The sequence below is a fragment of the Channa argus genome, chromosome 14 (genome assembly GCF_033026475.1).
Source record: "Channa argus isolate prfri chromosome 14, Channa argus male v1.0, whole genome shotgun sequence".
NCBI classification, from domain to species: domain Eukaryota; kingdom Metazoa; phylum Chordata; class Actinopteri; order Anabantiformes; family Channidae; genus Channa; species Channa argus.
In genome coordinates, this window is record NC_090210.1 from 21050051 (window position 1) to 21074461 (window position 24411).

At 39.5% G+C, this 24411-nt stretch overlaps 2 protein-coding genes across 4 annotated transcripts in view; both read left to right on the forward strand.

Annotated features, from left to right (window-relative positions):
* kirrel1b (kirre like nephrin family adhesion molecule 1b) overlaps window positions 1-17677 on the forward strand; it is a 71648-nt gene extending 53971 nt beyond the window's left edge. For both annotated transcript variants that reach the window (XM_067474427.1, XM_067474430.1), the window contains exons 15-18: window positions 555-13547; window positions 13674-13957; window positions 16506-16787; window positions 17118-17677. In XM_067474427.1, coding sequence (XP_067330528.1) covers window positions 555-1160 — 606 coding nt within the window. In that variant the 3' untranslated portion in view covers window positions 1161-13547; window positions 13674-13957; window positions 16506-16787; window positions 17118-17677. The remainder of the gene's footprint in view (window positions 1-554; window positions 13548-13673; window positions 13958-16505; window positions 16788-17117) is intronic.
* A 1084-nt stretch (window positions 17678-18761) lies between these two features.
* LOC137098896 (uncharacterized) lies at window positions 18762-23628 on the forward strand. 2 transcript variants are annotated; one of them, XM_067475598.1, is made up of 5 exons: window positions 18763-18931; window positions 19988-20305; window positions 20387-20677; window positions 22454-22735; window positions 23066-23628. In XM_067475598.1, exons 1-5 carry the CDS (start codon window positions 18883-18885, stop codon window positions 23215-23217), a joined length of 1092 nt encoding a protein of 363 aa, XP_067331699.1. In that variant the 5' UTR covers window positions 18763-18882; the 3' UTR covers window positions 23218-23628. The 2 variants fall into 2 exon arrangements, with proteins under 2 accessions (XP_067331700.1, XP_067331699.1); XM_067475599.1 differs by lacking the exon at window positions 19988-20305 and having other exon boundaries at window positions 18762-18931.
* Window positions 23629-24411: the final 783 nt, after the last annotated feature.

Sequence of the window (24411 nt, forward strand, 5' to 3'; positions counted from 1 at the left end):
GAAGTGAAGTACTTCATCAGTAAAGCTCATTCTCTGCAGCCCATCACTGTAGGGCTAAATGCAAATATGAGTCCTGCCAATATTTTGTCTTGACTACTTACTGTAGCTACTGCTATTGTGCAGTACTTTAACAGATATGGACAAAAGTGTTGGTAACCTTCCACAAAGCTCTGATAGATGTTAGAAAAGGTTGTCGATGAAGATTCTCAGTGATCTAGATCCTAGTTTTCATCCGTGGCACCTAAACTACAAGCAGGTCCGCGTGCCATGGAACATCTTTGGGTTAGAAAAGATCATAAATCATTTTCTATTCGATCAAAATCTTTTAAGTTGCAAGGTTCCACTGAATTCACTGGAGTTGGGTTGAAATAATTGTTGCCACTGCAACACTCTAAATTCCTGTTGGGACTGTCTAATTTGGCGGTTTTAAATTATTTTAGAGAATTTTTTAGGTTGATCGTTTCACTTAGAAAGGTACTGTGCAAAATACATTGTCTGTTTATACAGTACCAAAAATAGGAGTGAGAAGTTTACATTTTTCTCTGTGATCACAGGATCCAACCAATGGCTACTACAACGTCCGAGCCACCACCCACGATGAGGCGCGCCCCCAGTCCCGTGCCATCCACTACCAGGGAGAGTTTCGGTCCCCGAACGCGAGCGGTGGACCGGCCGGAGCCACTTCCGGTGGGCCCACAGCGTCCCCCGGCGGTTCCGTACCCCCCAGCGGCGTGCCAGGCTCGAGGGCCGGCTGCTACGACCCGCGCCCTCCCTCCAGGATGTCTCATGCCACCTATGCCCAGTTCAACACCTTCTCCAGGGTGGCGCAGAGCCAACAAGCGCCTCCCAATCCGGCTCTTCAATCCCCTGGGGATTACCCCGGTGACTGCGGCCTGCTGGACAGTACAGCCCAGCTCGCCTATGACAACTACGGATACCCCTCCCAGTATCCCAGCTACCGCATGGGCTTTGCTCCACCCATAGAAGAAGAGCCAGCTTATGAGATGTATCCCACGGGACAGGGAACGGGACCAGGTCCAGGGCAACAAAGTCCCGAAACAGGGCTGGGGAAGTATGGAAGCTCAACTCGCTTCTCGTACTCATCTCCACCCTCTGACTATTCCCACAGACACACGCAGCGGATGCAGACTCATGTGTGAGAAACACAAAAACATGCTCTTTGACTTGTTTTTGCAGAAGCAGCTCTTATTACACGCAAAGACAAAAGTGGACCGAAAAATTGAATCCCATTTTGTATTCGTAAACACCCAATAATCCATTTTCTGTGTCCATAGCAACCCGTGCATGCGATTCGGTTCATTTTCCGAACCGATGAAAACAGCGATGCACAGTAGTTAGCAGCGTTTAGCCTACGTATAGTTAGCAGCAATACATGCAACGCAGCGTTCGCACACATTTGCGCTGACCCTCTGTCGCGCGCGGCGTCTATGCTCAAACAAAAGCAACAGCGAGAGCAACAATCACAAAAAAAAAACAAAAAAAAAAACAAAAAGAGAAGAAGAGCACTTTGGTGACAGGAAGAAGAACAGCGCCAAGAACAGACAGATAAGCAGCTGAGCCATTTTCTTCCTGTAATCTTCCTCTTGCTCTGTGGCCGTCACATTTCCCTCCCACCCCATCTCTGTAAATACTGTAAGTGCTAAATCAGATGTGGGTCACATCTCATTTTTTCCCCCTTGTACAAACCTATACAGTGTGATGCAGTACAGTGACCTATATCAAACCTCCCTGTGATACACGCTTTTTGCATTTTATGACTCTCACACACTGCAGAACACACACACACACACAGATCTTTGAGGACTTATTTGTTTCTTTGTATTGCAGCAAGGGGGCAGCTCGAACTCTAAATATATCTGGCACTTTTTTTGATCCCCTCTCCCTCACTAAAACCTGCCTAGTGGCCATCTCTTACAAGATCGACATTGATTTAAGTGGGACAAAGCTTTTTAAGGTGGAAACGGCGAATGACCAGAGTGCCAACGCTTTATGTGCCAACACGCACAAACTATTACGGTGCGTTTTGCTTTTTTTTTTTTTTTAAGGGACCCGACCATGAGGTTTTGTACGTGCCACTGATTAGGAGGAAAGGAGCGGTAGCATGCGTCTCTGTATGCTCCTTCTCCTCATCATCCCTTATTTTTTTATGATGACAGTGCATTTCCACGCTGAACATTCAGGCTCGACGCTTTGTGAAACGAGGTGCGGCAGAAGTGCTTTTTCATTCAATGAAGTTCTGCAATTTGTACAAAAGGAAAAAAAAAAAAACAATACCTCCCCGGCCCATAAGTGTCAAACAGTATTCGGTTTCTCCTCCTTGCACAGTAGAATAGATTTTTGTTTCCATATTTATAAAACATGTGAGAAAATGGCATTCAGAAACATTTTATAGTATTTTTATAAGGAGTTGTGAACCAAAGGTTCAGTGACACACGATTTTCAATGTGTATGAAACAACGTGACCCTTATTGGAAACATTTTGAGTTCCTTTAAAAAGAAAAAGCTGATTGGAGGGGTTTTGAAAGCGGATGGCGTAGACTTGAATTAGAACATTCGAAGAGCTTCGTTCCGAAATGGCGAATATCCAGCTGGGGAAAGTCCCGTTTGGCGTCGAACTCTTCCTCAGACTTCCAGTCTTCGGACTGGGCTGCCTTTTCAAAAGAACGACGGTCACACTGATGGAATGGGAGAACAAGCGGCTGCTCACTTTGAGCCGCGGTGTGAACACGTGTAAGCAATGAGCGGGTTTAGGTGAAGCCTAACATATCACAGCGAGTCTATCTAGCGCATATGGTACTTTGTACATTTCTGTGTAAGTTATGCTGCTCAGAACATTTGGGGGTATTTTATGTCCGAGATTTTCCCATCATGTTTCCGCTTTGGTACGTGTGATATGAGCAGTTAAAAAATAGTTATGAGTCACTCACAAAAAAACAATGGATTTTACTGTAATTTTTTTTTTTTTTTTTACTTGCCTTCACATTTGTTTCTACTTTCAAATCCTGTTGACCCTGGTGAACTTCCTCACACTTCTCTATTCCAGAAACTAAAGTCCAGGAACCGTCTCTAGGGCGTAAGTCCTCAAGGGAACTGTGATTTCCTTCTTTTTTGCAGCGGGGCTAAAGGCCTAGCAACATTAAGCAAATTAGTGCTCTGGCAATGTGTGTTTTTTATGTAGTTATACTGGGGGCTGCCCGCTCCTCAAATCTCACGGGCTCCTCCATCATGCATCTGGTGGTAAATGGGGAAGATGCTGCATAGTACGTGACCAGTCGGCAATATTCAGCACTGCAGGCTATGCATGACTTTCAGAAAGTATTAACCCTCTGCTCCGGGACTTCTGGGGGGAGATAAAACCACATCCCTAAATTTAGACCTCTGAGAAAATGATTTCCCCCTAAAGTTCCCGGACCCTGAGTTCCAGCGGTGGAAACGGGTGATTAATTGACAGTTTTGCAAAACTAAATGTTTTGAATGTTTATTTTTTTCCGTCTCTCTCTCTCTCTCTCTCTCTCTCTCTCTCTCTCTCTCTCTCTCTCTCTCTCAGGAGAAACATTTCTCATGTTACAAAATCACATCACTGGTGAAAACCGACATCCAATTTGTTGCTTATAAGCAGTTTTGTCCAATTCAGGTGAAATATGTCCCTGGGATGTTCACCTCTACTGAAAAAAAGAGACTCCCAGTCGCTTTCCTATATTGCTCATGTGATTACTAAAATGGAAATATTAATATAGTAGCTACTGATGCTACAGCGAGCTCAGTGGAAAACAGGTCCACATGTGGAAGAGCTTTCCGCACTGAGCTTTGCTTGTAAGATTAGACCCAAAACTCTTCATGACCATCACCTCTTAATCATATGTTGATTAGACTCCACAGCAGCAGCATCCGCTTGAAATTATTAGTGTTTCTTATTAGTGTTTTTTTATTTATTAGAAATTACATATTAAAGGCCAACTTCACCAATTTTCAACTTTCTTCCTGAGGCTCTAGTTTGGGGAGTGCATGTCTGTTAATGCTTTGAAACGTCACTCAGCCTGCCCTACATTCACATATTAGTGCTTCTAGCTGAAGAACTATCTAGAGGAGTTTTGGAGGAGCAGTTCAACAAAGACATGAATATACATATGCACATATACATGTACCACTAGCAGAAAGCTGAAAACGGGTGAGGTGGCCTATTAAGTAATAAATGGCTTCTTAAAATTTCTTTTTATATTTGAGCTGTTAAATGTTTTACGAAACAAGGGGTCGAAGTAAAAGGATCTCAGCACCTTCTGACGAATTATTAAGTCCTTATACTTATCAACCACCCTAGAAACCTCTTACAGATACAGTATAATGTGGTGAGTTTGTGCTAAGAGGCAGTAAAAATGTATTTTATGCTATTTTTCAATAAACACTTTCAGACAGGAAAGTAGCACCATTTCATATGGAGGCTCGTCGCTCCAAGGTCGCTGCATAAACACTGTTATGGAGAGAAGAATGGCAGATGGAGCACCCTTTTAAATTTATATGGTTATCACAGCCTCGGTACTGCATACTATTACCTCTTTACAACCGTTTTACAGAGTTGTAGCGGTGCAGTATTTTGCATCCGACTCGCAATGTCGTTATGACCTTGTGCGGTATATTTGACACCAAGGTGGTACTGAGGCCAACAAATACACGGCCGGGCCGTTCAGGTACTAAGTTATTACCTCTTAACTATTTGCTAGTGCGTTGACAGTATAAATATGTAAAAAGACACCACTGATGCCAAAAATTGCTAAACGGATGCTCATATTCTACGTTGGGGGGGGGGAGAAGTGTTGTTTCCCCACTTTTCCATGTGCACCACTCGCTGCAGCCTGTACTACTGTTCCTTACTCTGTACTCTCTCCTGTCTCGTCAACATACCACCCACCAGCTTCCGAAATTAAAAGTTAAGCCGTATTTTATTGTGTTCAGAAAACCATCACAGAACGTTGTCTCGTAGCCTTCTGCCAAACTTTCTTTAAGATGACACTCCATCGAAAACTGGAGGATTTTAAAACACAGTCTCTTTGCATTACTTTGTGGCAGAAAGGCCTGTGGTCAAAAGTGTGTGTTCAGGCTTTCATACACAGCATTGTGTTTTTCTTTTGCGCACACCGGCGAGGGTGGGTTCTGTTTAATCAACCCAGCAGCAGAAATTAATAAATGAAAGTGAAACAAAAGAAGAGGGCAACGTGCATGTCTGTGGCCAGAATGACTGCTCACTCAGCCACCACAAATAGCCAAAACTCCCTCTCAACTAGGCCAACCCCGACTAGAACCAGGCCAGACCTGCAGCAAACCGCTCTCTTCCATGCGGTGCTGTGCTGTGCTGTGCCACACTTGGCCGACGGTGAATCAACAAGAGGCACGTTGTCCATTTGTACCTTGTCTGAAGTCTTCACTGAGTGCCAAAAGACTGTGTGCAAAAAAAAAAGAAAAAAGCAGACAAACAAATGCAGCAGCCAGTTGTGTTTATTGAGTGTGTGTGTGTGTGTCCATACATGCACATGCACAGTACTGTATGCATCCATCTGTGAACATCTGGAAACGTGTGTGTGTACATGGGTTTGACTGGGTTTGACTGATCGTTGAGGGCAAATATCATGTAGCTCAAACAGCAGTCACGTTATCCCCTGCTGGAATGAAGGAGGCTCCTCCTGACCACGGCTGCATATAAACACGCCGCGAAATCCGCAGTGACATTTATTTCACACATTAAATTCCACCATTTATTGACTAAGGAGGCATTTTTATAAATATTTAAAGGCAGTATTTTACCTAATAGTGGCTCCAATATCATTGTTATAATCCTTAAGATTTCTACTACATCAAACCACCTTTTTTATACTGATTGATGATATGCAAATGTGTTCTGGATACAGTAGCCATTTCATTCTGACGCTGAATTCAAGTTAGGAAAGATGAACGCACACACACACACACACACACACGCGCGCGTGTGCATGAGGTCGGATGTCTTATTTAGTGTTTATTAAAACGGTGTGTGCACCATTAGCCATGAGCTTCTGTGGATGTTACCTCACCACAGAATGGCTGTTATCTGTTGTTATCACCACTACGGACATGGGCCAGTAGGTACAGTACCTGCTACACCTGCTCAAAGCTCAGCAGACTATTAACATGCAATAATTGTGTGGTCTTGGCACATAAAACACACACTTTTAGCTCAGTATAGGCACAACAATGAGAACGTTAGGGAAAGAGTGTGGGGTGGGCTTAAACACAGTAACAACGCTTACTAAAGGGGACGAAAAGGACACAAACTCGTGTCTCTGGACTCAAACCCGCTCTAAATCATGTCACTGAATGCCACTTTGGTGCCGGGGGTATTCACTGCATGTATGTTGCCAGCTTCCCACACGTCTTGCTCCTGGTAGCTACGCGAGTAGGAAGCAGGCAACGGTCTGAACCATAACGACCGCTCAGAGGCCTAATAACTGGCCTGCAGGTGATCGTTCTCTTCAGCGATTCATATATGTAAAAAACAACAACCAACAGATCAGTCAGAGCGTTGCAGTCAGTACCAAGAATGAGGAAATCAACTCCCTGTGTGGGAGTCAGGAAACTGGCAAATTCCACAAAGCCAAATATGAGACTAGAAACAAATGTGGATAAACGACTAGCTGTGACTGCAACTTCCTGTTCAGCTAAAAGCGATGCAGGTGGGAACGTCTGCAGCATGTGCAGCACACTGTTTAGGGCAAGACAAAGCAAACATCCGCAGATATCAGGCAAGATGCTTGGAACAGCTGCAGAGTGAACAGATTGCTGCTCATTTCTGCCCAAGGAGCCACTTCAATGCCTGCAACTCGGAGTCAATTACCGTTATTTCGAACAAAATAATCCAAACGGACTCGTGGTCACTCGCAATAACAACAATTCTAACTTTTACCCGCTCTAAGCCCCGAACCCACATTTCATTTGTCCCTTGTCCATTGTCTCGGCCCATACGTCAGTCAAACCCTAGCAGACAGCAGGACAGCTGGGACGACATCGTGTGGCCTTATAGGACAGAAGGAAGCCGCCGAGCCGGTCCACCCCGTCCCCCGTCCAGCTGCTGAGCCTGTCCGCTCTGTGAAGCAGCTGCACGAGTGAACAGAATTAATTGACGCTCTGCTCGGTGTCATTAAGCATATGACGACAATGATGCCCACAGTGAGTGAATCCATATTGCACTTAAAAGTGTGTGAGGCAGAGATTTGCAAGATTGTGAGAGAGGGACAGTGTGTGTGTGTGTGTGTGTGTGTGTGTGTTCAAATAAGCATATGTGCTCCATACTCCAATGCTTTATTTTTAGCCCTATATATTGTGTGACATATGTGTATTATGTTCATTGGAACTTGTTTATCCCCTTTATACACGAAGATAAAAACAAGACAACTGGTCCAATATGTCATAATTTTGTTCATGTTTCTCTGTTCATTTTTTTTCCCTTCAAATTGTATGTAATTATTTTTCCACTGTACTACGGAAAATAAAAGAAGACACAGCTTTCATACGAACGGTGGCAAAACGAGCTTCTTTCTTCAAATTTCATTCAATTATTGCTTGTACATTTTTGAAACGACGTTTGAGGGAAAATGCTTTCAACTTTTGGTGCAGTTGTTAGGACAGTGTGGAACAGTGAGAAGTAGGTGTGTGTGTGTGTGTGTGTGCAGCGTTCACCTGAATGTTACTGTGAGCTCGGAGCTACAACAAACAGCTGCAGAGTCTCGCTTAAAACTTGGATTAACTCCTTTCCTCACCCTCGTCTTCTGTCCTTCACTGCTTTCGCGTCTTTCTTTGCTCCTATTGTCCACTGTTTCTTTCTTGTTCCTGCGTCTCCTCCTCTCAGCTGTCCAACCTTTCCTTCTTTTTTCACTTCTTCTGCTTCTCTCCTCAGTCTCTCCACCTCTTGTTCTCTCTTCCTCCATCTCTTTCTCCTTCACTCTAGCTAAACTTTTTTTAAGTCCTTGTCCAAAGCTCCTGTGTTCTCCAGAAATCCTGTCTTATCTCTTTCTTCACCACATTCGTCTCCTTCCTTTTCTTTTTCTCTCCTATTGTCTCATTCTTCCCTTTTGGCTGTTATTTGCTCTTTTATTCACTTTCTTACTTCCCGTTTCCTATTCCGACATTTTCTTTTTCGTTTTTTCCCTCCAACCGTTTCCACCACTCCTGCTCATTCTTTTTTCCACCATCACTGACCTTTTCACCCTTTTGCCCTACACGTCCATTTCCCTGGTCCTGTGTCTCCCTCCTTCTCTCCACTCTCTCCCACATCATATCTGTTCTTTTGTCTTTTTCTTTGGCATTTTCATTTGCATTTTACTTTTCTCAAATTTGTGTTTTACTTTCCTTCGTCTATTGATTTCTATTCTAACTTTTTTATCTGGTTTTTAACCTCTACCTTTCTCTCTCCTCCTTTCTTCTTTCCTATTGTCTTTTCACCACTTTTTTCCTCCTCCTTCCTTATTTTCTTATCGTCTCTGTTCTGTCCTATTCTTTCCTTTCTACCCTCAATCATCTCTCTGTCTCCTCCTCTCTTTACTTCTCTGTTCACCTCAGGTGTCCTCTCGGCTCCTTTTTTTCTCTCCTCTCATCCTCAGCCCTCTTTTCTCCTCTTCTAAATGTCTTGGCTCTGCTTTTCTCTAACGTCCTCTTTATAAGTCCTACTCTCTCGTCCTCTCCTCCATCCTCCTTTTCTCCTCCCATCTTCCCCACACATCACTTTACTCCTCTTTTTCTCTTTCTGCTTCTTTCTCCTTGTTTCTTCTTTCCAGTTTTCCCAGTTTCCTCGTTGCTCTGTCCTCCTTTTTCATTCTTCTCTCATCCCCCTCCCCTTAATTCTTCCCCCACTTCCCATACATTTTCAATTATCCCTTATCCTGTAGTTCTCAGTTTCTTTGTCCTCTCTGCATCCTTTTTCTCTCCCATCTATATCCCACATCCCCTTCATTCCCTCTGTCTCCTCTTTTCTACTTTGAATGACAGGAAGACATCAGGACAGTGAAGAGACACAGGAGGAAAGAGAACAACAAGGACAGAAGACAGACAGGGAACATTAGAGCTGATCTCGTCCTTGTCTTATTTAGTGTGTAATAGTGATTATCGTCTCCTGACTATCGTCTGCACTCATTCAGGAACAATGTCTGGAATAACCTTCAGCACTGCACTCCCGACTCCAGCTTGGACCCCCCCCACCTTACAACACCTCCCTCCCTCATTCGCCACCACCACTTCCATTTTATCCCCTTGTTCACATCTGAAGCGCTCGTTCTGTGGATTATGGCCCCTCTCACACTTGGCACCGAACTCAGTGCCCAAGATATATTATCATATTAGTGGAGAATGATGTAATGCACTTCAAGACATTTGTCCTTCGCACACCCTCTGTCCCACCGCAGATGATGTCACTGGCTCTCGGATGCAGAGAAGCTGTGAACTCAGTTGCATGATTTTAGTTTGATGCTCTCGCCATCTTGTGGAGGAAGCGCAGCATTGAGTCATGAGCAGAAAGGAGTAATTTAAGATGTGGGCAATTATTTATTACCTACCCGGACGATGATATGGCTCATTAATAGATGTCCTTGGTGGATCTATACTGATGTGGTCTGTGGGGTCAGGGACACTTTGCACATGATGTGATTACAAATTAGAGTTTGACCTTTTTTACGTTTTAGGAAGGTTGTTGCCAATGACAGAACGTGTGACTTATTATTAGCAAATATTTTATGCTAACATTTTATCAAGATCATTTTCATATTTCAGAAGTAAATTATAGCTCATTTAACAAAAATATATGTTTCCAGTCTTTCATGAGGGCACTAAAATCTAGAAACTGAATTTATAGCACAAGAAATCCAACTGACATTGACAACAAATACAACTCCGATTCCAAAAAAAGTTGGGACAAAGTGTAAAACGTAAATAAAAACAGAACGCAATGATTTGCAAATCCCCCCCCCATTCCACAAAGAAAGAGTTTATTGCGTGCTACAAAACTATTGCTATATATAGATATTGTTATTTATTCAGGTTGTCAGAAATCAAGGTCTAATTTTCAAGGGAGACCAGCATAGTCTTCGCACATCCAGGACAACAGGCCTATTTGTACCTATCTATTAGCTATTTATTATCTAGTATCTATCTTTTTTCCCCATCTTTTCTGTTTTGGTTTCTTATAGCTACTGTACTGTATCTGATTTTGTGTTTTAGGCCACATAAATCCTGTCAATACAAAGTACATGAAGTATCGGATAATACTGCATTCACACTTTGGTCGTGTTAGAAGTTTTCAGGCCTCTGCCCGCTGCAATAAATCATTACTCTTCTCATCCTGCTCTGAATTATTAACATGAGCTGTAGATTAAAGTGCACAACGAATGCAGAGAGCAGTGAGAAAAAACTCAATTTCATTTTCAAATTACCTTGTTAGTGATTTATGTTCATTGTCGAGCTGTAATTTACATAATGAAGAGAGTCACCTCCAAGACATATATTTGTCTTCCATTTATATTTTAAAAGTCAACTCTAAAGCCTTTAAAAATATTTAAATAAGTTAATACAGTATCGTGTATACTTTAATCCCTTTGGCTCTGCAAGCCAAAACATAAGTAATTTCAAATGAAGCAATTAACGTGAACTTAAAGATTTAGAAAGTCATTGGATGAACTATGTACAGTGCCCTGCAAAAGTGTTCGTACCCACTGAAAGGTTCCACATTTTGTCACGTCACAACCACAAACGTAAATGTATTTTATCGGGATTTTATGTGATAGACCGACACAAAGGGCAACATAATTGTGAAGTGAAAATAAAAAATAAAAAAAACGTGTGGCGTGTATTTGTATTCAGGTACCCTGAGTCAATACTTTGGAGAACCACCTTTTGCTGCATTTATATCTGCAGGTCTTTTTGGCTTTGTCTCTACCTGCTTCGTACATTCAGAGTCAAAGTTTTGCTCATTCTTGGATGGAGGGCCACAGATTCTCAGTTGGATTTAGGTCTGGACTTTGACTGGGTGATTCTAACACATGAATATGCTTTGATCTAAACCATCACATTGTAGCTCTGGCTGCAAGTTTAGGGTTGTTGTCCTGCTGGAAGGTGAATCTCCTCCCCAACAGGTTTTCTTCTAAGATTGTCCTGTATTTGGCTGCATCCATCTCCCCATCAACTCTGACCAGCTTCCTTGTCCCTGCTGAAGAAAATCATCCCCACAACATGATGCTGCCACCATCATGTTTCAGGGTGGGGATGGTGAGTTCAGGGTGACGTGCAGTGTCAGGTTTCAACCACACATTGTTGTGCATATAGGCCAAAAACTTAAATTTCGGTCTCATCTCACCAGAGCACCTCCTTCACACGATTGCTGTGTCCCCCACATGCCTTGTGTGGACTTCTTATGACTTTCTTTGTTCTTGCCACTCTTCCACAAAGGCCAGATCTGTGGACTGCACAACTAATAGTGGAGAGATTCTCCCACCTGTGCTGTGGATCTCTGCACAAAGATGAAAGTTGTGTCATTGTCCAAATATATATGGACCTAATTGTCGCTCAGTTACAAAGGGTGAACTTATTTTTCATTCCCAAGGCTGGTTGAAAATTAGGACAATGGCCTCCTGGGGGCGCTATTGTCAAAGTCAGGCGTTGAAATATCTCAACTCGTGTCAGAAAGGTCAGTTAAAGCTGACCTTTCCAGCCAATCCACAAACCATCATAAATCATACCCATGGTCCAACTTTAAACCTCATTAGAGATTTTAAGGAATGAAGCATTTTTACTAATGTGCCTGATGAAGAAAACAAACAAACTGAAACAAACTATGAAACTATAAAACTTCAATTACAGTATATTACTTTATAGTCCTCTTTTAGAATGTGACATGTAGTAATTTATTATGTAAACGTATTAAGAATATGATCCAAGTTGCGTCCTTTTGCTATTTGAAGATGGATTATTTGGGTTATAAGCTAGAAATCCTTTGCTTATCAGTGAAAACTGTTGGCAGATTAGTCTTTCTCAGAAGCCTCCTCTTTCACAGTTTGAAGATGCTGAGAAAACTGCTGACGCACATTTCTGTGAACTGCTATTATTTAGATCCAGGTTGTGAAATGTCAGATGTCTGGCCCTTGATATCAGATTTTTTTTAAAGTAAACATGCAGAGTTAGGTTCCTTGAATCACTTCCTTAAACCAATGTACCATCTGTGAAAAAGAAAAAGAACAAGATTGGTGCAAGACGTACAAAGTTCTGCAATTTGGCACCAGAAGTACAAACTCTGGGTTTTCTGCTGGAGGAAATTATGCTGACATTCCTACCTGGACCGATGCAAATGCAAATGATGCCTCAAAGCAAAATCTGTCATTGTTTGTTCGACGGATTCGGCTTCTTCTCATGCTAATAAAATGATTCATGTAGAGACTTTCAATGGAAAACATTTTCACCCTGTAAACAGGCAGATGTTGTGACAGTTGATGTTATCAAACCACGAGGTATTAAAACGCCGTTTCCAAGGGGGAGGATTACATTTTCACATTAATGAATTAAGCATCAGAAAAACCTGTTTGTGCTTTAATAACTACAATTATCATTTAAACCTTCATTTTGGGGATTAATATTAAAAGTATAAAGTTAATATTTCTGAGTTGCTGCCAGTCCTGTTGAATGATTCTGTATCACTGGAGGCTTTTACTGCCTCTCTCCACATTAAGATGAGTGTTGAGCTGATGCCTTTTGTATCTGAACGTTAAGGGAAATCAAAACCTTTTGTCCTGTAGCTGTAGCTGTTTCAGATATTATGTTATAAAGTATCGGGCACTGAAGACAAAGCAGATAAACCTTAAAAAGCAGGAACTAAGATCAATTTAAGACTTCTGAACATTGTGGTTGTCATTTAAAAGGTTAAATGAAACGAATGACAGGGAACAGAAAATCCACTTTGTTTTACATGTCATTGGTTTACTTTTCATCTTTTAAAATTGCCAGATAAAACTAAAGCTGCAGGTTCCTTTTTTTTCGAAAATAGACAATGTGCGACAATGTAAACATTTACCAGTGGCGTAGTTTGCACAAGCTGTTAAATACAGAGGTGCAGAAAAGGAAGTGTGCAGAGTGCAGAGTTGAGATGAGACAAAACCTGGACTAATAAAACATAGTGAATATCGAGTTATAGCAGGATGTTTTTGACTTTTAGTATTATATTGATTTTTTGTTTGTTTATTTTGTCCATAATTTCCATTCAAATCCATATTGTGACACGGGCTGAATTTAGAGACAACAATTTTCAGTTAACAGATACAGCATATAAAAATATAGGAATTCATATTCATTCTTTATCCAGAGACAAGATGTCAAGCAGAGCTAAACTCACCTGAAGAAAGAACTTTGAACAGAGGAGCTGATGTTATTTATGATGTTACGTACGATGTTACCAGGAGAAGCCGACATGTAACATGTAATGTTCATCTGTTTGGTACTGGGACTGTTGGTCTGCACAGAACCAATAGGTAGGACTTCAATACTTCAGACTTACATCTGGTTACAAACAGGATCAGTTTGTGTCGCTGCACTTTAATCATACAAGACCCAAGTGATGTGAGAATAATTTGGGCCTTATGTGTCTATTTTTGCAGGTTCCACTGCTGTGTCTCTTGTGTTTGTGGAGCAAGGAAAGGACGTACTTCTGTGGTTTGGACATGTTCAGAGGAGAGACTGTGAATATATCTGGAGAAGGATGCTGAGGTTGGAGCTGCCAGGCAGGAGGTCTAGAGGAAGACCAAAGAGGAGATTTATGGATGTACTGAGAGAGGACATGAAGTTAGTTGGTGTGAGAGAAGAGGATGCAGAGGACAGAGTTAGATGGAGGCACATGATTCGCAGCCGAAAGGGAAAGAAGAAGACAATATTGCAAAATTTGGTAATGATGAAATAAACACAATATGTGGCTTGTTTATAACCACTTATCCAGATGTGAATGATTTAAGTACATCAAATTAGGTTTCAAAGTCATCACAAATCTGACATAAACCTAAAGTTCTCTTCTAAAGTTATTATTTCACATTTTACATCCTTCCTGCTTCTTTCTCCTGCTTCTTTCTCAAAGACTCTTCTGTGGCCTTGCTGTTTAAACTGTGAACACATGGGCTGTTTCAAACTTAAATATTAGATCGTGAACGATATTTGGTAATTTTCCAAAATCCTGCAATAATTATCGGAACACATCGAGTAGGTCAGAAACTGTGGGTATAAGCTACACATTTTAAGTTAGTACAACTCTTAGAGGTACAGTAGTCTCCATTCTATTAGCATTAACAGCTGTGAAGTATTGCTTTCAATTATATTTATTTAAAATATGTAGATTTAAAGTGCAGACAATGCTGCACTCCGTCTGACTGTGATGGTGTCTGCTGTTATCAGTGTCCATCTCATGGAGACGTTCAAGAAGAACAAAAGACGAACGAAAGAACAACAAACGAACAAATCCAGAGACACTAAAGAATAACAGAGCATTTTTTTGGGGGGGGGGGGTGTTTGTAAGAGAAGTTATTATTCTTATATTAAGAGAAGCTATTGTACACAAGGAGAGATGATGGCTGGCAGCTCAGTCTCACATCAGGATGTGGTTGTTCCTTGAACACAGAGCACAGGTCATTGTATTAATATGATCCTACCAGTTGAGACAGGGCTTAATGTAGACAGTGCATTTGTGAGACCAGGTCAATTAACATTCAGAATATGTCAGTAACATTTCAGAACTGCTATTCAGTTAATTATGATTTCACCTGCTCTATATACGTCTTTAATTTCAAGAATCTTTTCTGATATTTGTGAAGAAGTGAGCATTTCTGATTTAGCAATAACACAGAGGTTGGAGAATCAGAGAGAGGAGATCAAATTCTTTTCCTCACAAACCAAGTCTACATGAAATCATATGAGATGTTGTGAACATTAAGACCATAGTATTTGGAAAGAATCTTTATTCTCATTTGAACTGCAGACAGATACATCTTTTTGTTACATACTGTATTTTTAGTTCAGATGCATAAGCAACATATTAGGCAGCATAGTAAAAGTGAAACTTGACCAAGTCAAGCTGCAACCGACAAACCAAGTTAACCAGAAGTAAACACACAAATTATTAATGAAGTGTTATTATATGTATTCACCTTCTCTGAAACAGATTACAGAACTCTGTTCATCATATTTAATGGATTTTTATAAATGTATTCATTAATCTTTATCAACAGAGGATAATAAACAAGCATTAAAACTGAGTGGAAAGAGGAACTGTGGACAGAGAAGTTCATGTCCTTTCTTCAGCCCCCTAAAAGTTGGTGTGGTTTTAACAGGAAGAACACATGACCATACAGTCATTCCCGTCTGCTGCGGTCTGCCCACGACGTCTGGTGGTCCCAGCACCGCACAGAAGACACCAAGCAAAACTCTTCAGCTCAGTGATCGAGCCACCAAACTGTGCACGCTCAGCAAACTCAGTCATTCTAAAAACTGCAGAAAACAGAACTCTTCCTATGCACTTAAATCTATATTTAAAAAAACAACACTTCCTTTCTGGTCTTTCTCGCACGGACAAAAGAGAAAGAAACAAGATGACAAAAACAAGAAGAGAAAGTAAACAAAAGTCGGGGAAAGTTCAATGAACAAAATAAAAAAAAAAAGGAGCAAGAAACAAAGGAAGAAGTTAATGATGAAAATGTTCATATTCAAAGTTAACAGAAAAAAGGGGGGGAAGCTAAGTAAAAGTTAAAAGTTTAAATTAAATAATTAGAAATAAAATGTAATCATAAATAAAGTTACACTTTTAAAAAGGTGTAAAAAAGGATAAAAAGGGCTTTAAATCTGAAAGTACACTATATTGCCAAAAGTATTCGCTCACCCATCCAAATAAATTAATTCAGGTGCACAAAGTTCATATGGGTCTAAAGGCAGGTGAGCGAATACTTTTGGCAATATAGTGTATGTTTCTTGTCTCTGTGTGTGTAGTTGTGTGTGTGTAGACACTGTATGTAGATTTCACCACAAACTAATTTTAGCATTTAAAAGCCTAATAATGTAAAAAAGTATGATGAAACGCTTTTATTTTGAAAGTCTGTTTCCTGTACGAATTGTAAATATAATTTTTATTCTCAGTTTTATTCTTGTGTTGCAGTTGTGGAGCAAACACCAGGACACATTCTTTTGCATATTACAAAACCTAAAGGTTCAAATTTTGACTTTAAATGTATGAAGACAAACAGTCACAAACAGAAACGTTAACAGCAGTGTGCTCAGTGTGTTTGTCTGTTTTCTTAGCATTTTAATGGTCATTATCTCTGTAACTGCAGCAAACACTGTTATTCTGGTAAAGTCACGCTTGTTTTAACACAGTTATTGCTTAATGCCATTTTATCCTTTTGTTAAAATGTGGTGTTTTTTTAGAAATAATCATGTTCTACATGTGTTTCCAGTCTTTGCAGGATCCACAGCTGTGACTCCTGTGTTTGTGCAGAAGGGTGATGATGTTCTTCTGACCTGCTGGACACAGGACTCTCACATCAGCGGCACTTTTACATGTGACAACCAAACCTGCAGCCAGGAGGAAGGAGAGAGGTCAAAGGTCACAGCCTCTGGTGCTTCTCTCCAAGTCTACCTGGTTAATGACTCTATCATCTGTAACCATAGCAACCAGGTCAGCTGGACTGAAAACCAAGAACAAACAAAGATTTGGAATTTCTGTCCCCGACATTGTGGTAAGAAAACACAGTAAGATATAATAATATGTAGATTATAGTTTGGTTAAAAATCACAGTGGACAATGTGCTGAGAGTAAAAACTTCACTTCATCTTCATGCACAGTTTGGGAACCAGTTAAACTGAAATCATTTCTTTTTTCTAAGAATTGCTTATGTATCTCAGCAGTACTGAGACCAACCAAGTTACAACACCTAAGTAAACAGTGAAGTACAAACCATGCAGTTCAGATACAGTAACATGAGAAACTGATTTGTCACGTTCACTCCTGTTGTGCTGTGGCGTCACACTTTGACCTGCTGTGTCTGCTCTGTAATGTGCTGTTACAGGTTCAGAGAATCTCTCTGCTGGTTTCTCTTACTGCCTGGTGAAGACGGTCGTGTTCTCCGTTGGTCTGATCATCATGGTGTCTGCTGTCATCGGTGTCCATCTCATGGAGACGTTCAAGAAGAAAAACCAAGAAGAAACGAAGAAACAATAGTTCTCTACTAACCAGTCTTAGTATATATATCCCCCACTTTTAGTCCTTTAAACTAATACGTTGTTTTTAAATCAAATCACTGGACAGAGAAGTGTCAAAGCTTCCAAATTGTTTTGGAGAATGTTATTTAAAAATTAAAAATTAAAATAACATGAGATCACCAGAGAAAACTCCATACAAACATAAACTTTACTAATACTTTATTCACTGCAAATTATTTTACTAACACTTAACACTTAATGTGTTAAAAATACACATTTTTAAATGTTTTTGAATAAAATATTATCTGACTAAAAAAACAATTTCATATTTGTTTGATCAGAATTTTCTCTTTAAGTAAAGTATGTTTCTGGCACTTTACTGTACATGTATCATTAGTGGACAAAGCAATAAACACATTTATACACATTTCATATTTGTAAATCATGTATCTCTGTGGTAAATTTGAAGGTTTTCAGCCAATAATCCATGAGTCCAGTGTTAGGAAACACATTTGATACAGTGGATAAAAAGGTGGCTGGCAGCTCAGTCTCACATCAGGATGTGGTTGTTCCTTGAACACAGAGCACAGGCCATTGTATTAATATGATCCTACCAATTGAGACAGGGCTTAATGTAGACAGTGCATTTGTGAGACCAGGTCAAACTGCTCAGCATGTCTGTGTTTGATCGGGTGAGAGTAGAATTCATAAACAAGTTTAAGGTAAATTAGTGTTAGTGATTTATGAAGAGATGTAAAATAACCTGTCTCTGCAGCAGAGCTACACATATATTTATATTCACCTTCTCTGAAACAGATTACAGAACTTTTGTTCATCATATTTAATGGATTTTTACAAATGTATTCAAAAATCTTTATCAACAGTAAAAGTTGGTGTGGTTTTAACAGGAAGAACACATGACCATACAGTCATTCCTGTCTGCTGCTGTCTGCCAGCGAGCTACGTCTGGTGGTCTCAGCACCGCACAGAAGACACCAAGCAAAACTCTTCAGCTCAGTGATCGAGCCACCAAACTGTGCACGTTCAGCAAACTCACTCCTAATATTCTAAAAACTGCAGAAAACAGAACTTTTCCTATGCACTTAAATCTATATTTAAAAAAGAACAAAAAACAAAAACTTACTATCTGCTTTTTCTCGCACTTGCATCTTGTGAACTGTGAACACTTTTCTGATTGGACTTTGCTTTGATGTTTTCTCCTTGACTTAGATTTTTGCTGCCTTGTCTTCACTTGTAAGTCAGTTTGGATAAAAGCGTCTGATAAATGACCAAATGTAAATGTAAATGTAAATGTAAATGTAAAACATAAGTAAATACACAAAATTATAATGAAGTGTAATTATGTATTCACCTTCTCTGAAATAGATATTTAATTAATTTTACAAATGTATTAACAAATCTTTATCAACAGAGCCTGAAAAACAAGCATTAACACTGAGTGGAAAGAGGAACTGTGAACAGCAAAGGTCGTGTCCTCACTCACCCTTTTTTCTAAAAGTTGGTGTGGTTATACCAAGAAGATCACATGACCAAGCTGTGACGATATTGTCAGAGTATAAGATCAATCTTTGCACTGCAATTTGTAATTAGTGAAGCCACAGACTCTGTATAATGTGTTTCATTCTGATACTGGCACTGCTGGTCTGCATACAGGTACAAGGTAAGATAACACCTCTGTCTCTTACACAACAGGTAAATTTAAAAGATACACAGCTGTTCTAACACAACATCACGGCTGAAGTTTCATTTGGATCTGATTAACAAGTGCAGTGAGCTACTGAAAGAACACACAGAGTTGAAATGAGTCAAAACTTGGACTAATACAATATAGTGTGTATTGAGTTATAACTTCAGTATATTTTTGACTTTTAGTAATATATTGATTGAAATTTCAAATTTGACATTTTCCACTAGAAGGTGCAACACAGAAAACTAGTCCTTAGTGAACCAATGCTGTTTTACATTCAAAACCGCTTTCTCCCAAATGTTTGAATTAATTTCAGTTTAAATCCAGAGACAAGATCTAAAGCACAAATAGAATTTCCGAGGAAATTATGTGGGAGAGGTGTCGAGCTGCCCGGAAGACCGATCGCTCAGATGCTGCAGAGAGTCGACATGTTTGCACGTTCAAAGCTGCAAACGTGGAGGCAAATGTAAATACGGACAACAAGATAAAAACAAGATGACAAAAATTAGAAGAGAAAAACAAAAGTCCAGGAAAAGTTGAATTAACAAAACTTAAAAAAGTAGAAAGAAATATAGTAAGAAGTTAATGATTAAAATGTTTATATTCAAAGTTAAAAGAAGCTAAGTGAAAAGTTGACATTAAAAGTGTAAAGTAAATCATTTTAAATTATAATTATAAATAAAGTTACGATTTTAATACTAAAAAGCGTAAAAAAGGATTTAAAGGCCTTTTAATTTGAAAGCGTGTTTCCGGTCTCTGTGTGTGTAGTTGTGTGTGTGTTTCCACTGTATGTAGACTTCACCACAAACAAATTTTAGCATTTAAAAGCTAAAAAAATTGCAAAATGTATGAACATTTTCAAAGTCTGTTTCCTGTAGGTATTGTGAATATATTTTACTCAATTTTATTCTTGTGTTGCAATTGTGAATCAAACACCAGGACACATTCTTTTGCATAATACAAAACCTAAAGATTTTGACTTTAAATATATGAAGACAAACAGTCACAAACAGAAACATGTGTTTTCAGTCTTTGCAGGATCCACAGCTGTGACTCCTGTGTTTGTGCAGAAGGGTCATGATGTTCTTCTGGAAGTCAGGAAAGATGATGTTCCTGAGGGTTTTCTAATTGTTTCATGGAATTTCAATAAAAAGCCTGTACTAACAGTTCTACAGAATTCAGAACCCCAAGTCAGGGAAAAATATTCTGGAAGAGTTGAGTTCTCTGTGGAAAATTACTCTCTGAAACTGAAGAATGTACAAGAGACAGACAGTGGACTTTATGATGCACAAGTGAGAGACATTGAAGATGAACAAATACTCGCTAAATATAATATCACAGTTCAAGGTGGGTTGGTGAACATTTCAGACACTGACAGAAAGTATCTGCTGTCATGTTTCTTAAACTCTCCTCACCTTGTTTCCTCAGATCCAGTGTCTCCAGTCGTGCTGACAGTGGACTCTGTGTCCAGAAGCACAAACCTCTGTAACCTCACTGTGACCTGCAGGACACAGGACTCTCACATCAGCAGCACTTTTACATGTGACAACCAAACCTGCAGCCAGGAGGAAGGAGAGAGGTCAAAGGTCACAGCCTCTGGTGCTTCTCTCCAAGTCTACCTGGTTAATGACTCTATCATCTGTAACCATAGCAACCAGGTCAGCTGGACTAAAAACCAAGAACAAACAAAGATTTGTGTTTCCTGTCCCCGATATTGTGGTAAGAAAACACAGTAAGATATAATAATATGTAGATTATAGTTTGGTTAAAAATCACAGTGGACAATGTGCTGAGAGTAAAAACTTCACTTCATCTTCATGCACAGTTTGGGAACCAGTTAAACTGAAATCATTTCTGTTTTTCTAAGAATTTCTTATGTATCTCAGCAGTACTGAGACCAACCAAGTTACAACACCTAAGTAAACAGTGAAGTACAAACCATGCAGTTCAGATACAGTAACATGAGAAACTGATTTGTCACGTTCACTCCTGTTGTGCTGTGGCGTCACACTTTGACCTGCTGTGTCTGCTCTGTAATGTGCTGTTACAGGTTCAGAGAATCTCTCTGCTGGTTTCTCTTACTGCCTGGTGAGCATAGTAAAAGTGAAACTTGACCAAGTCAAGCTGCAACCGACAAACCAAGTTAACCAGAAGTAAACACACAAATTATTAATGAAGTGTTATTATATGTATTCACCTTCTCTGAAACAGATTACAGAACTCTGTTCATCATATTTAATGGATTTTTATAAATGTATTCATTAATCTTTATCAACAGAGGATAATAAACAAGCATTAAAACTGAGTGGAAAGAGGAACTGTGGACAGAGAAGTTCATGTCCTTTCTTCAGCCCCCTAAAAGTTGGTGTGGTTTTAACAGGAAGAACACATGACCATACAGTCATTCCCGTCTGCTGCGGTCTGCCCACGACGTCTGGTGGTCCCAGCACCGCACAGAAGACACCAAGCAAAACTCTTCAGCTCAGTGATCGAGCCACCAAACTGTGCACGCTCAGCAAACTCAGTCATTCTAAAAACTGCAGAAAACAGAACTCTTCCTATGCACTTAAATCTATATTTAAAAAAACAACACTTCCTTTCTGGTCTTTCTCGCACGGACAAAAGAGAAAGAAACAAGATGACAAAAACAAGAAGAGAAAGTAAACAAAAGTCGGGGAAAGTTCAATGAACAAAATAAAAAAAAAAGGAGCAAGAAACAAAGGAAGAAGTTAATGATGAAAATGTTCATATTCAAAGTTAAAAGAAAAAAGGGGGGGAAGCTAAGTAAAAGTTAAAAGTTTAAATTAAATAATTAGAAATAAAATGTAATCATAAATAAAGTTACACTTTTAAAAAGGTGTAAAAAAGGATAAAAAGGGCTTTAAATCTGAAAGTACACTATATTGCCAAAAGTATTCGCTCACCCATCCAAATAAATTAATTCAGGTGCACAAAGTTCATATGGGTCTAAAGGCAGGTGAGCGAATACTTTTGGCAATATAGTGTATGTTTCTTGTCTCTGTGTGTGTAGTTGTGTGTGTGTAGACACTGTATGTAGATTTCACCACAAACTAATTTTAGCATTTAAAAGCCTAATAATGTAAAAAAGTATGATGAAACGCTTTTATTTTGAAAGTCTGTTTCCTGTACGAATTGTAAATATAATTTTTATTCTCAGTTTTATTCTTGTGTTGCAGTTGTGGAGCAAACACCAGGACACATTCTTTTGCATATTACAAAACCTAAAGGTTCAAATTTTGACTTTAAATGTATGAAGACAAACAGTCACAAACAGAAACGTTAACAGCAGTGTGCTCAGTGTGTTTGTCTGTTTTCTTAGCATTTTAATGGTCATTATCTCTGTAACTGCAGCAAACACTGTTATTCTGGTAAAGTCATGCTTGTTTTAACACAGTTATTGCTTAATGCCATTTTATCCTTTTGTTAAAATGTGGTGTTTTTTTAGAAATAATCATGTTCTACATGTGTTTCCAGTCTTTGCAGGATCCACAGCTGTGACTCCTGTGTTTGTGCAGAAGGGTGATGATGTTCTTCTGACCTGCTGGACACAGGACTCTCACATCAGCGGCACTTTTACATGTGACAACCAAACCTGCAGCCAGGAGGAAGGAGAGAGGTCAAAGGTCACAGCCTCTGGTGCTTCTCTCCAAGTCTACCTGGTTAATGACTCTATCATCTGTAACCATAGCAACCAGGTCAGCTGGACTGAAAACCAAGAACAAACAAAGATTTGGAATTTCTGTCCCCGACATTGTGGTAAGAAAACACAGTAAGATATAATAATATGTAGATTATAGTTTGGTTAAAAATCACAGTGGACAATGTGCTGAGAGTAAAAACTTCACTTCATCTTCATGCACAGTTTGGGAACCAGTTAAACTGAAATCATTTCTTTTTTCTAAGAATTGCTTATGTATCTCAGCAGTACTGAGACCAACCAAGTTACAACACCTAAGTAAACAGTGAAGTACAAACCATGCAGTTCAGATACAGTAACATGAGAAACTGATTTGTCACGTTCACTCCTGTTGTGCTGTGGCGTCACACTTTGACCTGCTGTGTCTGCTCTGTAATGTGCTGTTACAGGTTCAGAGAATCTCTCTGCTGGTTTCTCTTACTGCCTGGTGAAGACGGTCGTGTTCTCCGTTGGTCTGATCATCATGGTGTCTGCTGTCATCGGTGTCCATCTCATGGAGACGTTCAAGAAGAAAAACCAAGAAGAAATGAAGAAACAATAGTTCTCTACTAACCAGTCTTAGTATATATATCCCCCACTTTTAGTCCTTTAAACTAATACGTTGTTTTTAAATCAAATCACTGTACAGAGAAGTGTCAAAGCTTCCAAATTGTTTTGGAGAATGTTATTTAAAAATTAAAAATTAAAATAACATGAGATCACCAGAGAAAACTCCATACAAACATAAACTTTACTAATACTTTATTCACTGCAAATTATTTTACTAACACTTAACACTTAATGTGTTAAAAATACACATTTTTAAATGTTTTTGAATAAAATATTATCTGACTAAAAAAACAATTTCATATTTGTTTGATCAGAATTTTCTCTTTAAGTAAAGTATGTTTCTGGCACTTTACTGTACATGTATCATTAGTGGACAAAGCAATAAACACATTTATACACATTTCATATTTGTAAATCATGTATCTCTGTGGTAAATTTGAAGGTTTTCAGCCAATAATCCATGAGTCCAGTGTTAGGAAACACATTTGATACAGTGGATAAAAAAGTGGCTGGCAGCTCAGTCTCACATCAGGATGTGGTTGTTCCTTGAACACAGAGCACAGGCCATTGTATTAATATGATCCTACCAATTGAGACAGGGCTTAATGTAGACAGTGCATTTGTGAGACCAGGTCAAACTGCTCAGCATGTCTGTGTTTGATCGGGTGAGAGTAGAATTCATAAACAAGTTTAAGGTAAATTAGTGTTAGTGATTTATGAAGAGATGTAAAATAACCTGTCTCTGCAGCAGAGCTACACATATATTTATATTCACCTTCTCTGAAACAGATTACAGAACTTTTGTTCATCATATTTAATGGATTTTTACAAATGTATTCAAAAATCTTTATCAACAGTAAAAGTTGGTGTGGTTTTAACAGGAAGAACACATGACCATACAGTCATTCCTGTCTGCTGCTGTCTGCCAGCGAGCTACGTCTGGTGGTCTCAGCACCGCACAGAAGACACCAAGCAAAACTCTTCAGCTCAGTGATCGAGCCACCAAACTGTGCACGTTCAGCAAACTCACTCCTAATATTCTAAAAACTGCAGAAAACAGAACTTTTCCTATGCACTTAAATCTATATTTAAAAAAGAACAAAAAACAAAAACTTACTATCTGCTTTTTCTCGCACTTGCATCTTGTGAACTGTGAACACTTTTCTGATTGGACTTTGCTTTGATG